The sequence below is a fragment of the Scleropages formosus genome, chromosome 5, assembly GCF_900964775.1.
Source record: "Scleropages formosus chromosome 5, fSclFor1.1, whole genome shotgun sequence".
NCBI classification, from domain to species: Eukaryota; Metazoa; Chordata; class Actinopteri; order Osteoglossiformes; family Osteoglossidae; genus Scleropages; species Scleropages formosus.
The window spans coordinates 30,271,208-30,289,701 of NC_041810.1; the positions used below are offsets into that span (position 1 = coordinate 30,271,208).

The 18,494-nt window shown below is 39.4% G+C and overlaps 1 protein-coding gene across 3 annotated transcripts in view; it reads right to left on the reverse strand.

Annotated features, from left to right (window-relative positions):
* The window catches only part of nrbp2b (nuclear receptor binding protein 2b), a 36,336-nt gene that overhangs the window by 6,261 nt on the left and 11,581 nt on the right, over positions 1-18,494 (reverse strand). Inside the window, exons 2-9 of one of the 3 annotated variants that reach the window (XM_018765766.2) lie at positions 11,404-11,526; positions 10,566-10,667; positions 10,396-10,485; positions 8,186-8,226; positions 3,145-3,239; positions 2,225-2,248; positions 730-816; positions 576-631 (exon numbers count right to left, since the gene is read on the reverse strand). In XM_018765766.2, the coding sequence (XP_018621282.1) occupies positions 576-631; positions 730-816; positions 2,225-2,248; positions 3,145-3,239; positions 8,186-8,226; positions 10,396-10,485; positions 10,566-10,667; positions 11,404-11,526 (618 nt within the window). Of the gene's footprint in view, positions 1-575; positions 632-729; positions 883-2,224; positions 2,249-3,144; positions 3,240-8,185; positions 8,227-10,395; positions 10,486-10,565; positions 10,668-11,403; positions 11,527-18,494 lie in introns of all 3 variants that reach the window. The other 2 variants (XM_018765765.2, XM_018765762.2) reach the window with 2 other exon arrangements.

Consider the following 18,494-nt stretch of genomic DNA (forward strand, 5'->3'; position numbering starts at 1 on the left):
TTACTAACATTGTTCAACTTACATTGACTCCTCTAGCTTTCTCCAAAGCAACTTACAACGTTAAGCTACCTACATTTATTTACCCAGTTATACAGCTGGGTAATTTTAAAGGAGCAATTTTAGATACGTACCTTGCTCAAGGGTATCATGGCCAGAGATGAGATTTAAACTTGCCACTCAAAGGATGCAGCTCTAAGAACTAACTACACTACCAGCTGTCTCAGAAACCTCAGAGCTTTCTGCCCGTTCTTACAATACAGATAATATGACGATCTATGATTAATGATCCCTCTGTGCTCCCAGGGACAACTCCTTCTCCTCCCAATTAACTACACTGACAAAGACAGCTGGCTCTCCCTGCTGCAGTGTGCCCTGGTATTCTGATGTTCTGAAGACATCCAACAGACTGCTATTTGACGAAATAGGTTCAGGTAGTGAACTTGGAAAAAACTGTCAACAGTCCCTCGAGTTCTATACCACAGAACCTGGCTGCCTCCTTGATGAAAGAATTTGTACTCCGTTTCATGATGGTGCTGACCATATTCTTAACATGTCAGCAAGAACTTGTCTCTCACCTCCAGGGCACAAATGCCAAAGGAGAAGATGTCAATAGCATAGTCATCTTCACCAGCTGAAAATGTAAAAGTAAAAACCATAAGGAGAACAAAATCAGAAAAAGGCAGAGAAAAAGGGACAGACAGATGTGGAAAGACAGAAAAGGACGCTCACAGCCATACTCCGGAGAGAAGAAGTGCATGTTCCTTTGCTCATCTCGATGGTGCCTCACTTTGCCATGAACACTGGCTTCTGGAAACACTGGTAAAGGTAGACAGACTAAAGGAAATAAAGTCTTCTGTTTCCGTCTTCTGCCATTGCAAAACCCTAGATTTTAAATCCAACACACTTTTTAGGGAAATTTCTACAGGTTGCTACAAGCAATGCACTAAAGTTAAGTGACTTCAACATAAAAAAAATTTGGGAATAAATTGTCATGAATGGTAGCATTATCAATCAGGTTAAACCGACTAATGTAGCCAACTGCCTATTGTGGGCACAAGAAGCAGATGCCAGGTACACACAAAAACACACACAGCATTAACAGATATAGCACAGATACTCACCAACCTCTTTATTAGGTACACACAGCTATTACTGAGTGGGACCCCCTTTTGCTTCCAGAACAGCATGAATTCAGCAACGAGGTGCTGGACACATTCCTTGGTGTTCTTTGTCCATGCCGTTTGATAACTTCACACAGTTTCGGCAGACTTTTCTGGCAGCACAATCAATCTAACATCACTTTCCATCTCATTCCAAAGATGCTTTATTGGCTCGAGATGTGCTCATTGTTTAGGCCATGGAAGTAAAGTAAAGGCACTGTCATGATTGTGGAACCATCCTAAGATGATGTGTGCTTTGTGATATGACACATCCTGCTTGAAGTATCTATTTGAAAAAGGCTAGACTAACTATGGAGGGATGCACCTGGTCAGCATCAACGTTTTGGTACTTTGCGACATTCAACTGATACTCAGCTGGCACTGAAAAAAAAAAACTGTGTGTGTCCATGACACAATCCCCACAACATTACACCACCAGCACCAGTCTATACTGTTGACATCAAACAGATTTCACCCACTGTGAAAAAGGGTAGTGTCTCTGAGAGGATGTTTTTCTTTATTGCACCATGCTCTGTAAAATGAAAAGACTGTATTGTGCAAAAATCCAAGGAGTCTGGCTGCTTCTGAGATTTTGGAACTACCGTGTTTGGCATCAACAATCTTACTACGCTCAGAATCACTCAAAGTCACACATACTGCGCACTGTAACATTCTTTTCAACAGCAGCTGGACCTCTTGACCCTGCACAAAATCATGCAACTATTGGCAGGGAGGTGTGAATTGTATGTGTAAATAGCAAGGTGTACCTAATAAAGAGGCAGGGAAATACGCATTAATTCTGCATCGAAACAACACACACATTCTACGCCAACACTGCAGACATAATGTGAACAGACAAGACAAAGTGCACACAGATGACACATAAATTACACATACTGTGGTTTTTAAAAAAAAAAAAAAAAAAAAAAAAAAAAAAAAAAAGAATGATTTTACATGACAGGTGTGCCTGTGATGGGATTCTAATTTCTATCTGTCCAGAAAAACCCTCTTCTCAATCTGAGCAGTACAAATTCAATAGGCGAGATGCGTAACAGAAAACTTACCATTGACAAACAGCCTGTGCCACACTGCAAGTAGAGGTGAAGGAAAATGAGAGAGGGTAATTACAGTTAGAGAAAGCCACTATGCATAATTAAACAAAAAAAAAAAATCTTTGAGTAAATACAGAATCCTATATAAATATAGTCTTGATTCAAAGGAATTGATGCCCCTATCTCAGTGCAAGATTACACAGTAATTATTTTTTAACAAAGTATTGAATTAGGGTACATGTTTTGTTTTGGCGAAGGAAAGGTAATAATTTTGTCAAAGGAATTATCCTTCTTGGTTGTGAGAGACCGACCAATCAATCAACTGTGTGTACTGTTGAGTACTATCAGATCTTTGAAAATGGGACTGGCAACACCCCACTGGGCAGCGTTTAAGATGGGGGTAGAAGCTGGAAAATCACGTTATCACCCTGGACTGTTCAGGATTTCAGCCTTTCTAGTACAGGTGGTCCCCGATTTACGATGGGGTTATGTTCCATGAAATCATAAGCCGAAAACTTTGTAAGTCGAAAATGCATTTAATACACCTAATACACACCTCTGCGTGACAGACAGGGAGATGCGGATCGCTGCCCAGCATCATGAGGGAGTATTGCATCGCATATCGATTTCCCGGGAAAAAAAAATTAAATTCTAAGCACGGTTTCTACCGAATGTCTATCGCCAGCTCACCATCGTAAAATTGAAAAACTCGTAAGTCGAACCATCGTAAATCGGGGACCACCTGTACTTTCACCCAAAATGTGTAAATACTCTTGAGATTCAACTGACTCTACGATCTGGAGACTGCTGATGTAGGAAATACAGTTACTGAGGATACTGCAGCTCATACAAGTTGTCCCACTGGACTCCAATCATGAGTCATGGTGCCAGAGCAGAAAAACATTACACAGATGATTCTGAAGGTAGCACACCTGAGCCAATCTTGAGGAGTCCATTGTGCTGAATGAAAATGGTGTCACACGTGAGGTTCCCATGGATTATAGGGGGGTCACAGGAGTGCAGGTAACTAGGAGTGGATAAGGTGCACATACTAATGAACAAGTGCAATACATTGTGTTAGTTGTTTACAAATGTGCGATTGCTGACATTCACCCATGCAGTTGCAATAACGTGACATTTAAGAGTGATGAGAACAACAGAAGAGAAAGTCTATTCAACCAATCAGCAAATTATTTTTATTGCCATCATAATTAATCAAGGGTATCAAAGTATAGACTTGCAGGAAAACACTAACTGGCTTAGAAATGACGAAAAAAATTTCAGTAAGACTTATTGGGGGGCTGCAGTACAAAGTTTTAAAAGCAAATGCACTACAAAGGACTTGAATAGCCCTTATTTGTATAAATGCAGATATCACAATGCACAGAGAAGTAATAACTTATTAATACACAAATAGCCATAATGCCATCTTTTTAAATATGAACTTGAATATTGGGAGGGAAATGTCAATACACCCATCCCCTGCTTAACAGGGTTATTTTTCTCCATGAAATTAACGCGTAAGGCATATTCCATTGCGAAAAGATAAAATTAACATTAATAATAATAAATAGGTTCCTGGACAAAAAAAAAAAAAAAATTAAATTTGTGTCACCTAAAATCAATTGGAAAACCAAAATAAAATGTATATCCATGACAATAATAATGCAAACATATAATATTTGTAGCTTAACATTCAAGATACACAGAACAAGATGTTATACCCCATGCGTATATTAAAACACATGACATTATCTTGTCTTTTAATGTTATAATTTCCTTCATTCATTCATTTTTTGTTAAGTACTCAGTCTACCTCACAAGCACGGGGCGTGAGATCGGCTACACAGCGGACTTGAAGAAGGCGTTTTCATAATTTTTCTCAATAATACAAACAAAGCTCCCGCAAACACTTTCTATGTCATTCTGCAAAAAACACAGAGACTATGCTGTTAGAGGCATTGTGTAGAGTTGCAAACAAATCAATGATCTTCCTCTGAGTGTGAGATGAAGGGCTGATTTACACTAGTGTAAGGATTTTTTTATTACTAAAATTGTTTAAATGATTGCGCCACATGAGCACACCAGCATGCAGCTAGGACGGAAGTCCAGTCCCTTACTGTTATCCTTCATCAGCCACCATTCCACGAAATAGCGCCAATAAAAACAAAAGCATGGCATAGACCTTGAGTCCATCCTCAGACCTGCTACCCGTGTCATAATGATTTAAGTAACTGAGCTGAGTTACATGTTTAGAGTTTATTTCAATAAGGACTCAAAGGACCCAGATTTGAATCCCACATCCTGCTTTAATACCCTTGAGCAAGGTACCTATACCCTCAACTAACCTAGTTGTATAAATGGGTAAATAACTGCAAGTAGCTTAACGCTGTAAATTGCTTTGGAGAAAAGCATCAGTTCAATAAATTATTAATAATAATAATAATAATAATAATAATAATAATAATAATAAATCAGCTGTTTCATTTGTGATATTACATTGATGTTAACTGACAGTTGGGATTTTCAATATGACAACATTGTTCTCCCATGTTCTGGACACAGTTTATTGTATTCTGCCCATTTCTTAAATGTTCCCTTGAGTGTTTATTCCATGTTTACTTTATTGCTTTTGTGCCAAACACTGGTTCTGAACCAACAGCCAGAGACAGCAGTTGCGCTGCTCTGAATCACCTATATGGGAGAGAGTATTCTGTGGTGTTACTGTCTACAGCGTCCTTGTTAGGACCAAGCAAAGCACATTTATGGAAGTAAAACAATTACATTAACAGCCAAAAATGCTGCTACCAAATTTATGAGCTTGGTGCATGGAACACATTGCACATTTCCACAAACCATTACAGCAATTTTTTTTCCATTAGCGATTATATGAGGGATGAGCGTACTTAACATAAAACTTTATGAAATGCAAAACTTTAGATGCATCTATTAGATGACACTTTACTGGCCAAGTACATTTGCACGTACAAATAATTTGAGTTGGGAACTCATTCAGATACATTTAACATTTAATCAGAACAAGAATAATTTACTAGAGAACTAAAATACATTTATTTACAGGGATTTAAATACATATCTCAAGTAACGTGATCATAAAAGTGGATACAGGTGGAATAATAAAAATAAAGGTGGAATAAATAAAAAATAAATGAAGGTGGAATAAATAAAAAGTCATGTGAAAAAGATGGGTTTCGATGGGTTTATACATCAGGGCAGAAATAATCATGTGGTCTTCACTAACTTCAATAATTAGACAAATTTAGCCTTAAATAACAGGCAAAACAATAGATTTTGCCTTTTTTAAAAAAAACAAAACAGGAGAAATATTGTGCACACCCTTACTGCTTCTATAGGAAATAAGGTCATTAGCAGCCAGGAGCTGCTAATCAAATCCACTTCATTAGTTGATCATCAGGAAATGTGACTGCCTCTATTAAAGCAGAACTTTTGCCAGCATGTTGGTCTGGAGCATTCAGGCATGTGTTAACACCACGCCAAGGAGTAAAGACGTCAGCAACGAACTCGATGAAGCAACTTCTGTAGTTTCTCAGTCTGGGAAGGGTTGTAAGGCCATTTCCCAAAAAAAATTAAGTCCATGACCCTACAGTGAAAATGACTGTTGACAAATGGAGAGCATTCAAGACAGTTTCCAGTGGGGGTCCTAGAAAATTCACCCCAAGGTCTGATCGCGCAATGCTCGGAGAAATCGCAAATAATTCAAGAGCTACACCTAGTGATCTACAGACCTTGCTTCACATGTAAAAGATGTTCGTGTTCATGACAGTACAATCTGAAAAAAAATTAACAAGGATGGCTTTCACGGAAAGGTAGCCTGGAGAAAGACCCTTCTCTAAAAGAAAAATATGGCAGCTTGGCTTGCGAAGTTGCATTTGAAAAGATGTTTGTCGGACAATGTCCTTTGGATAGATGACAAAGTGGAGGTGATCGGTCATGATACACAATGCCTCCCCACGAGCTCCTCATTTTTACCAAAAAGTCTTCTAAAGAACAATGTGAGGCCATCTGTGTGACAGCTCAAGCTTGGCCTAAATTGGGTCATGCAACAGGACAACAATCCCATACACACCAGCAAATCTGAACGGTTGAAAAAGGAACGAATGCAAGGTGTTGCAAAGGCCAAGTCAAAGTTCACACCTCAACCCCATTGAGATGCTGTGGTAGGACCTTAAGAGAGCTGTGCAAGAAAGAATGTTGTCAAAAATCAATAAACTGAAGCACCACTGTAAAGAAGAGCGGCCCAAAATTCCTCCAAAACAATGCGAGTCTTATAAACTCATAGAGAAAATTACTATTTCAGGTTATTACTGCTCAAGGTGGTTCTACGAGTTACTGATTCTTGTGGTGTATTTAGTTTTTTTCCCCCACTCTTGTCTTCTGCATGTTGGTTTATTTTTCATTAAACACTGACACTGCGGAATCTGTTCCATGTTTGTCACCTGAAGTTAGACTCACCTAACTTTTGGGACCAGGTAAGGACTACATTTTTTCTTATGTTCCGATATATAAGCCCATGGAAAAGAAAGAGGGTGTACTTTTCTGTCTTATACATGACTGTAGGTGTAACTGCTGACACTTGATTAAATATTCTGTTTTGGGATTTATTCTTATATATACAGCATATGCATACACACTGTGCCAATCTGCACAACTCCTTGAAGGTAAGTGACACATTCTACATGCAGCCATTACATGCAGACACAGGAGAATCACACCCTAATGGGTTGGAAATAAAGGTTATTTAAATGCCACCCTGTGATCTTATAAATATAACTTGGAAAGGAAAGGGAGCCACCATCCCCGAAATGCACCTAGGTGACAAAGTGTGCTGGTATGAGACTGCCGCTATGCCCCAGTATATCACGGGGGAGAAGAGAGAACAGTACAGCTGTCAATTCGTCCTGACCAAAGACATGCAGTCTGAAGGCCATCGTCCAGCACTGCTACCCCTGTACTCTCCAGCGGTTTCTGCACATCGGCAGTGGAGCCTGCAATTGTCCCAATTCTATATAAAACTATGGCAAACTCCTCTTTAACAACATGAAAGTAGTATAAACTGTTACTAAATTGAACTTTTACCTTATAAAGCTACCTATCTAGATTCATACGCTAAATTATTTTTTATTATTATTCTGGTTTTCAGTTCAAAAGCAGTATCTTTGCGCAAATTAGCCATGGAAATTACCTTGCCCATCAGCAGTAGTCCTGGCCCAACTTACTACTAGTTTCACAACATACTTACATTACATTTATTCATTTAGCAGATGCTTTTCTCCAAAGCGACTGCCAATGAACTCTATGTAGTGTTATCAGCCCACACACCTTATTCACCAAGGTGACTTACACTGCTAGATACACTACTTACAATGAGTCACTCATCCATACATCGGTGGTACACACTCTCTGTCATTTACATTTTATTAATTTAGCTGAATGCTTTTGCTTTTCTGCAATACAACTGTTACTTTTACAATTATTTACCCATTTATACAGCTGGGTATTTTTTTTTTTTTTTTTACTGGAGCAATTTTTAGGGTAAGTACCTTGCTCAAGGGTACCACAGCCGGAGGTGAGGTTCAAACCTACGACCTTTGGGTCCAAAGACAGTACCTCTAACCACTACCAGCTGTCAGTCACACACTATGGGGGAACCTGAACAGCATGTCTTTGGACTGTGGGAGGAAACCAGAGCACCCGGAAGAAACCAACGCAGACATAGGGAGAACATGCAAACTCAACACAGGCTGAGCAGGGATCGAACCCATGTCCTCTTGCACCACCCAGGTGCTGTGAAACAGCAATGCTACTTGCTGTGCCACTGTGCCACCCATACTATAAAACAGACAGCATTTAGAAAGTTCTTATCTGAAATTCTGAGTCAGCAGCTTTGATCACATGACCAGCATATGTCCTGCGGACTGTAGTCGCTCTTACCTGAGGGCAGACAGGATTTGCGTACACCATCGCTTCCATGCCTAGGAGACAACGCAAAAGCACATGGGGATTACTGCATTGCCAGAGACAGGCTCAGCACAAGAGCCGATATTATAAAGGAGCGGAGTGTGGGGCACCGAACACACCTGCTGTGCTCTACATAACCATGCTAACTGCCTACAGTGTCTTTCATCAAGAAGTATCCAAGTTACATTTTGTGTCACCTATATCCTTTTTGGAATTTTCTGAACTCATACTTTCGCCATACACATCAAAAATGTATTTCTTTTCCCTCCAGTGCCCATTCATCCATTTTCAATAACCGCCAGCTTAAAGTTCCACTTATGTAGACAGACTTGCCAAGAATTCCGGGGAAAGATAAGGTGGGGTAAACTGTGGAAATAACCCACAGAAACACATAGCTGCATCGTAAGAGCAAGTCTAGAGTTTCACTTCACCTAAACAGAATACCTCTGGAACGTGGAATGAAATCAGACTGTAATGCAGGTGGTCCCCGATTTACGATTGGGTTACGTTCCGCGAAACCCATCATAAGTCAAAAACGCATTTAATACACCTAATATACACCTCTGCATGACAGACTAGGGGATGTGGATTGTTGCTGCTGCCCAGCATCGCAAGAGAGTATCACTCCATGTATTGCTTACCTGGGGGAAAAAAATCTAAATTCGAAGTATGGTTTCTACTTAACGTCTATCACTAGCGCACCATCATAAAGAAAAAAAAATCTTAAGTCAAACCACAGTAAATCGGGGACCATCTGTATTATGGTATTATTGGTTTTCCTTGTACAATGAAGACTTCTTACCTATATTAAAATTCGATAGTAAAAAACACAGAATTCTCTTGAAGAGCAGTATCATTACGAACGCCTTTGTATCATTTGATTGATGTTATGAGGATTGCCTTGTTAGAAAGTGTTATAATAAGAATAGCAATAATCTTTTACGCTCCTCAAAGTGCTTCACAATAAGGAAGATATGACAAGCGTAAAGCAATTCACAAAAACGTCCACATTTAAAAAATATTGTATACTGTTCCTTTATTACTCATAGTATTATTCATTTATACCTTTTGTATTCTTTTGTTTTAACTTTTTATTGTGAATTGCACACTGTAGAAAGTTCTAGAATACAAAGCACTTCCGGACCAAGCAATTATTCGATGCTGGAAGACCTTGGACGGTTATTGTTTTGGGTATAAGTAGATAAGCCAGTTTCAGGCTGTATTAAAAGATGGAACAAAGATATGCAGGTGTGCACACCGGCACATTAATATCAGCACAGTGGTGTGGATGTCAGTCATGGGTAACAACTTGGGAAATTATGGAGCATAGTAATAAAACCCTTAAGTTTTATTCCGCTTCATGACTAGGACTCCAACAAACCTCAAACTATGTAAAATACAGGTCAATTCCAACAATTACAACAATAAAAGAACAACAAGAATCCCCAACTGCTCCCTGCTCCAGTGTTTCAATGTACTGCAGTTTTACTCAGCTACAATATTGCTATTATTAGTTGTAAATTGTCTTAAAAGTATTTTTTAATCCAGAATGCCCAGGAGGAGTGACCAACCACTGGCACCTGGACCCCCAGAGGGTTTTTTCCTCCGTTGACTTTCGGTTATGAGTTTTTTTTCCGTTTCTTTCCTCCGTGGCCAGTAGGCTTACTTACAGCTGTAATAACTTCATGGATACTGTGGTAAATTTAATATATAGCCAACTATCCATTTGTCTTATGCCTTTGTTCACTGCTCTGTGCCACTGTGTGAGAAGAGCGCTCTATAAAAATAAATTGAATTAAACTGAATAATGCATTTCCCAGGTAGAGAGGTCAAAATGGGACAGCTGATCTCGTAGAGGTTAGAGCTTCTGCCTTTGGAAATCAAAGGTTGCAGGTTTGAATCTCACCTCTGGCTGTAGTACCCTTGAGCAAGGTACTTACCCTAAGTTGTTCCAGTAAAATTACCCAGCTGTATAAATGGGTAAAAAAATCGTACGGTAGCTTAACATTGTAAGTCACTCTGCAGTAAAGTGTCAGCTAAATGAATAAATACAAATGTAAAAAGGTGACTTCTGAGATAAAACATAGATCTTGATGATGCAAGAATAAAAACTGCAGGTTCAAGAAGCTGGAGAAACTAAGCGCATAGACGAGGGTTCCAAATGTTTTTGCGATATAACATACCTTCACATTCATAGTCTTGTGGTTTTTCTTGGTTTTCTTTAAAAACTGTTTCAGACTCCCTGAAGACATGTATTCTGTGATAAATACTACCTGTGAAAGAGACATGGACAAAAAGAGCCTGACTTAGTACATTCACATACACGTGTTATTCGATTATGTTGGCAGCTTACCCTTGCTTGACTCTCCCTCATATCCAACCAGTACTTGTGGAACTTGACAATGTTGGGGTGTTCCACCTGCATCAGATTCTCAAACATCTCCTTGATTTTATCCTGAAAGTGAAGAAGTGAGGGAAAAAAACTCAACATGAGCATTTAAAGATCAGGTTAGGGTAATGAAAGTGCTACAATACAATACAACTGATACACTGCATAAGTAGTGCTATAATCATATGCAAAAGTTTTGGCACCCCTGGTCAACTTATGCTTTTTACTGAAAAAAATAACAAACAAAAAAAATAATAATTGTGCATTAAGTAATAAAACATCCTCTGCAGGAACAAGGTTAAATATGACATGCTTCTGCAAATTTGAATGCACAATTAATATTTACTTGCTGATTTTAACAGACTGCAAAAATTAAACATTCAATGGGGCATGTGCAAAAGTTTGGGCTCCCTTCCAGTTGATCCACTACTGACATTTTTTTTTGAAAACCAAATTTGCTCATTACGTCTTAATCCAAGTCAGCTGAAAACAATCCCACCTTTTAATAAATTCAATGACCCTATGCAGCTGGCACTAACAGGACCAGAAAATTGCAAAACCACTAATATTTGTTTTTGTTGGAGAGGCGCCATATTACTAGCCATTCTTGCAATGACACCTCATATTACAAACAATGTTAAAAAGGCATTTTCATCAATTGAGTGTATAAGCCTGGTTAATTGCCAGGTTTACAAGGGTAAAAAAAAAGAACCTCAGATGTTCTACGTGTGAACAGTGAAAACAAGAGACCTTGTGTTTGGGGAAACTACGGAAGAGGACAGGTGCACCACTCTTATTGTACCTCCAGGGCTTTGAACACCTTTCGGTCAGAGAACAACACCTCATTCCACACCACCTCCACGCCTTCCTCTGTGTCCATGGCCAGAGAAGCGCTCTCGATGCCGGGGACATTGCCCTGGCTTACCTGCAAAAAGGACAACGAAAATTAGATGTCTCTAGGTTTAGCTCAGTAAAGAACACATATACTTAATTTTCATCAAAAATCAAAGTGGAAAATGGAAATGCTGTTGGCAAACAGATCGTTTTGGCCTGCCTGCTTAGTCAGCTATACCACCATGACCATCTCCACGAAACTGACACGATGTTTTGCGTATATGTAGTAATCTGGTGGTTATTTCAAAGAGTTCTTAGTTCCAGTCATTACCTTTCTTGTGATTTACAGGACCACAAACATAGTTTTTGTTACGTTAATAAAGTGTGTAGTGATGCGAGAAACCCCTGTTGCTCTCCACTTTGCTCCCACCTATGGGAATAGCACCACTACACCGCAACCAGCCACACGGCAAAGCATCCGAACGAATGTTCTGCACCCAAAAACAAACCACTAACATGGATAATGACACTGACATAGCATGAGATCAATCAATCCATTTAAAGAACAAAATACAAGGACCCAGCAGATAGTTAACATGCCCACTTTAACAAACCGAGGAACATGGTGGTGGAGTAGGTAGTGCTGGTATCTCACAGCCCCTGGTCTGTAATCCTGGACATGGATTCAAGTCAAGCTTTCTCTGTGTTTGGGCTGAGATCATCTTACGTTCCAAAGACATATGGAACAAATGAATGGTAAACCATTTTATACCGTTCCTTACCTTGAAAGCAGTGCGAGAGGTTGCGAAGCCTTTGACTTAATGGCGCTCCTACCTACCTATTTACAAATTCAACCTCCAACTCACTGGCACATAAGTTCAACGAATATGAGTGCGTGTTGGATCCGATACTGAGCAACTGGTGCCCAAACCCTGAACTTGGTCTCTCATTCCCAGGCCAACGTGGCATCCCACATCCCCCACTACTTTGAGTCTACTGAGATACTAATCTGATTAGTCACATGACCCTTGAGGAAGCAGGCACTTGCACAGACAAGTGTAACTGGAGCACTTACCGTAGTCAGTGCCTGGAAGCCTAATGTAGCTCCGTTAGTACTGCCAGTTAATTAAGACTACACTCACAATTAATGGTACTGATCGCCTTCATTGAAATGCTCTTTCCTATTAGAAGCTGTTAGTTGTAAAGGTAAAGCCCACTATGGTGCACCAGCGCTGTTGAGTCGGAAGCAATTACTGGGTTACTGGAGTCGGAGTCGAAGGTTTTGAGTACCGACTCCGCAGCCCTGTGGGAAACATCGGCTGAAACGTGTGAAGAATATCAAAAATGTAGTGGATGACAGCTGAAGACAGCAAGGAGTTGAGTGGCTGGCTTCAAGATCCCACACTACTCAAGGATGAGGACTCCCACCATAAGTAATAACGGATGCCAAAATAATGCTGTGTGAAAACCCATTTTTCCTTGAAAGATTAGCATTTTAAAAGGTTCATGCATTGAAAGGTTAACCCTGGAAAACACTCAGGATGCAGGCAAGAGAAACAGAACTGATCGAGATTCCAAAACCTGGCGCCACAGCGAGTAGCGCTGGGTGGTGCGAGAAGACACGGGTTCGATCCTCTGTGTGGAGTTTGCATGTTTTCCGTGTCTGCGTGGGTTTCCTCCGAGTGCTCTGGTTTCCTCCCACAGTCCAAACACATGCTGTTCAGGTTAGCACTCGCTGTAAGATGGGGTTCTCTCATGCTTTGCCATCCTTCTGGTGCTGACAAAAGTCATCTCATTTCTACCCAAGAGCTCTGACGTCTAAAAGAATCAGAGAAGGAATTCCAGAAACTGCACCTTTGATTGAGCATTTTTTCAACGTTGTGTGTCGGGCACAAATTTACAAAAATAGTCTCCAGTCCATCATATTCCAGCTGTTGTTCCTGACCCTGAAAACGCATGCAGCTGCTTGTACTCTCTGAGGGTTTCTTTCTGTGCACACAGTACAATATTAAAATTAATGAAACATGCTGATACCTCGGAGTTTTAGCCTCAACGAAGAGCATGAAGTACGATAGGTTTTATAGAACACTATAGTCAGTATAAAATACTTCTCAACGAATGCTGCAACTGCAGGGCTGAAAAATTTATACCCTTTATACATAGACCTTAAATCCTTTACAGGTATACCTAATGGCAAAATTTTCTATCACAAATATAAGTCATAAATGACATCATGCATTTTTTTTTTTTTTTGCTTTTTGCTCAACATGGTAATCTCAAGCAGTACCGTTTTATAACATGGTGAGCAGGCTGAAAAAAGGATGGCACCGTCCCTAATGTATTTTTAACACAGAGAGGAAATTCTGCTAGGTGTATTATTACAAGTCAACACTTGCAAACTTGTTTCCAGGCCATTTTCAGGTCATTTGTGCACGGCACCTTTCCAAACTCAAGTTCAAAGAAAAAAAAACATGGTCTGCAGCCTGAAACTTCACACATTGAACATATTTAAATGTGACATCAAAAATGTGGGAGTCTCTACAACCCCAATAATGCTCTACAAAAAGCAACAGTGGTACCCGACTACCAGACTACTTGGATGCAATAAGTAGGATGGGTCAGGATTAGGGTTAGAGCAGCAATGAGTGTTGGACAGGAAACTGACCAGTACTGTGGAGTTGGAGTCGGAAGCAATTGTTGGGTTGCTGGAGTCAGAGTCGGTAAAAATGTACCGACTCCAACTAAATGTACCGTAAACGCCCGTATATAAATCCATACAGCATATAAGTCAACCCCCAAAAATTAGAGGTATAATACAGGTTTAGGCCTGTATTTGTTGGATAAGTCGACCCCCGAAATAACGTGCAACTTTTGGCCAGTGCTGTGGAGTCGGAAGCAATTATTGGGTTACTGGAGTCGGAGTCAAAGGTTTTGTGTGCCGACTCCACAGCCCTGAAGCTGACAGCCCATTACAATGAGCTTTGAGGAGCACAATTCAATATGAACTCTGGGCCCCTGCTGCTCTTCAGTCCATCCTCAACCGCTGGGAACTGGTATCTCTTGCAGGATATCTCTGCTTTTGAATTGTTGAAGATGTGAGCAAAGGAAACAGACTAAAGCCTCAAAGCTTTGAAACTAACCATTACCCTGCTTACCTGTGCCCTTTCTAGTTTACGTAAGTCTTCCTCTAGTTTCTTCAATTCGGCAAGGTGGTGCAGCGGGGAGCGCAGGCATCTCCCAGCATGCAGCCTGTAGGTTTTTGATGTGGGTTTGAATCCGGATCTGTCTATGTGGATTTTGCACATTCCTCGCCGTGTTCACGTGGACTCACCCTGGGTACTCCACTGAAGATGTGGGTTGCAGGTGAACTGGTGAATGTAAACTGTCATTGAGTGAGTGCATGGGTGTGATAAATTGCTCTGCTGTGCAGGTGACTGGACAGTTGTAAACAATCCAAGCACAATGCAGTACTGTACCACATTGTCACGCTGCAGCTGGAAAAAATGTGAATGCGCAACATAATACAAAATACTACACAGGCTAGTTATACCTGTAATAACTGCAAATAAACAGATAAGTGTATTTTATGGATAACAAATGCAAAATTCAAAAAAAAAACTTTCAAAATGTTTGAAAATGTTTAAACTATGGTAAATAATGATAAATTACTCAAAAGGACCAAAACAAACGAGAACTACGGCGAAAAAGATATAGGAGGTTGCATTAATCGAGGAAATAATTCCCTTCCGTTAGAAATCTGTGGTAAAACGTTGTTCTACAATTATGTTCTCAGTACCGTCCATAAAATATCAGAGGAAGCAATGACCACATACTGTTCCTGCTGTGAAAAAACATATATATTTGTTTTTTCCAGGCAACAGCTACAGCTTACGCTGTTGAAATATGTTAAAAAAAAATAAATAAAGAAAACCACAAATCACATTAATACTTTGCCGCAAAAGCAAATGTCTCCATCACACGAGACCTTCAAAAATCACCCTCACTAGCAGTGTTCAATTCTCCTGTCCCTACACCATGCCTGATCTGGAACAATCAATTGAATTCTGCAACAAGCACATCCTCTGATCTCTATCCAACGCTATAATCCATGCGAGAGCAGACGCTTTCAGCAATACTGGCGCTCATACTGGAAATGACAAATTCCCCCTCGGTGCAAATAAGCTGAAAGCATTCTGGCCTCATATGGATAGCCGTGCTCTCGTCTGTCACACTTCAAATCCCATCAACAAACAAAGTAATGAAAACCAGGCAAGGGTCGGCATAAATTACGTATTTATCATGAAAAACTGACCACAGAATATCTAGGTCATAATTCCAACAGCAGTCATACACGCTTGAAAATATGTTGGTTCCTCGACTTACGAACACAATTTTGAAATGTTTGAAAACTTCTACTAATACTTCACATTAATAAAGTAATAAATAACAACACAAGCTTATTAATACATATGCCAATCATGATTTTTCACAGGTTATATTCTGTATAAGTCAGAAACAGCTATAATAACTAAAACAATATTTTATTATTTTTATTAAAGTAATGGGGGGGAACTTATCTCCACAACCTCATATTAAATTCCCATTACTGACCAATTCATCATACGCACGTATCCAGTGTTGTTCAGTTTCCGGGCACTGCAAAAGTTATTATGTACACAGTCTAAAGCTTAATAATACGGACATCGCTTGACTTAAGTTATGTTCGGTAGAAGTCCCAAATAGATAGGTAATACAATAAATAAAATAGCTCATGAAACTTTATTCATTTTGAGCTACATTAAAATTAAAGCTAATTTAAAATTACTGCAAATTAAAATGTCTCCACTCCTATTTCATGCCAGTCGCTGAGCGATTCGCCCTAAAAGTATGTGCAACATTCGTCGTTCTATTATCGATCAAGAGCGCTGTAAACACAGCGGAAGCGAGTTTGATTAAACCGGTCACGCACTCCTATTCTGAGCGTGTTTTACTGCCAACTACTGGCTGGAAAGACAAATGCAGATTAATTCTGTTTCGCAACAAACCTCAGAACGTTTGAACTAAAATGAAAAACATGACCTTCAAAAATCCGTAACGAGGTGTTATGAACCCATGTATTCAGTTTCAAGCTTTTCATAACACTTGTCAGAACTCTTATTTCCAATTGCTTCATTCAATGTAGCAAATAAAACTTGTCATTGATTCATTCCCAGCTTGCATAATATCTTCATGACTAATATTCCTGGGTGAGCTGCTTGGTTTGGTGTAGTCATGCCGTCAAGAGCTTTATTAGATTCTTCGGAGCAACAGCCGGCTAATCGAGCTATAATCTCCATATCGGTGCTGACTCCACAAGTGCGCACCAGCAGAGTTAAAACATCCTGGATCCGAGCCTACGGGCACTTTCTGGCCCTATAGTGCATTTGCACAGATATGACTTGCCGGGAGGATGCTGAAACTGCAATATTGGAACAGAGCTGGGAGCACGAGGAAAGATATGGTGTGTAACCTGACGGCTTGAATTGAGCCGTATGAAGGTTTCAATGGCCCGGTCATTACGAAACAACGTCCAACAAACAATGTCCAAAAATTAACTTAATCATGCACATATGCTTATTCCACTGGGTTCTTCATTCATTTCCTCCAGGGTTAACGAAGGGGCATCAACACTGTGTCGACAAATCAAAGTAGTCACCATCTTAAGCTACTATTCTTTCTAGCACTACAATATTTCCACAATTTTTCCCCATTTCCTCTCATCAGTGAAAAAGTTTTGATTCAAAACTGATTTGTTAAGATAGTAGCAGTGTCATGGTCATGCTACATGCCAAACTCCAAGAGGAGACAGTAGAAATCTGAGTCCCAAATTGAATAACAGACAAATTTAATATCACATCAAAAGTTTGTACGTTAAATCTGGGCTGGAGGATTCACACTATCTCACTGCAAGTTGTTAGCAATATAAAATGTTAGATGAGTCAGAGTCTAAACACTGTTAGTTATACAGTAAAGGCCATATGCTTCATTCCCTGCTATATTATCTCCGTCAATTAAATCAGGTTACTAGGCAACTGGTAGATGCACCCCTTTCTCACATAATAGGGTTAATTCATTCTGTGTAATCACTCCGTTGTGTGAATGTCCTTTGTGAGGGTGTAAAATAACCTTTTTTTTCCCTTTAATGGAGGGAAAGCTTGTTTCGGACAAAAAAGAAAAAAAACACAGCATCTAAAATTAATTAAAAATTAATGATAACATCAACATATTTTCTATTATTTTAACAAAAATTCCCATTACTTTTAATATTATGATTTCATTCAGCTATTTATTATCAATAACTGCTTGTCTTGTCCAATGTATTCTGAAAAGATCCACAGTGTACCCTACAAGCACACTGTACGAGTCACATTTACATTTATTCATTTAGCTGACACTTTTCTCCAAAATGACTTACAACGTTACGGTTCCAATTATTACACAAGCTTACAATTATTTACCCATTTATACAGCTGGGTAATTTCACTGGAGCGACTGAGGGTAAGTACCTTGTTCAAGGGTACTACGGCTGGAGGTAGGGATCGAACCCGCAACCTTTGGATTATTTTTTTTTTTTTTTTTTTTTTTTTTACATAATGGAGTGATAAAATTTGATCATTTGGTACAAAGATGTTTCTGTGATAAAAAAAAAGTTCACAAAACAGTATCACTGACGACATCAAGGCTATATATCTAGTGTGATGGTACTAGTATTATTTAAACTGCTGATATTATTTAAACAACCATGTTAATCGAGAAATGTTTGCAGTTTACTTGTAAATCATGTTAATGATAGGGAGCAGGCAGTGCAGTCCTTACAGGGTTGCATTAAATTAATTAATATTCCAGTTCTTTCTAGTATTCATTTCAAATTTTCTGAAGCCATTTTCTCATAACCCAAACGGGTATTTGTCAGCAGAGTGTAGAAATATATAATGTATATGTATAATTTTTGTCATATGGCAGCCTGTTATACGGTGGTATGTGAGAGAATAAAGCTATTTAATCCAGCCACCAGACATC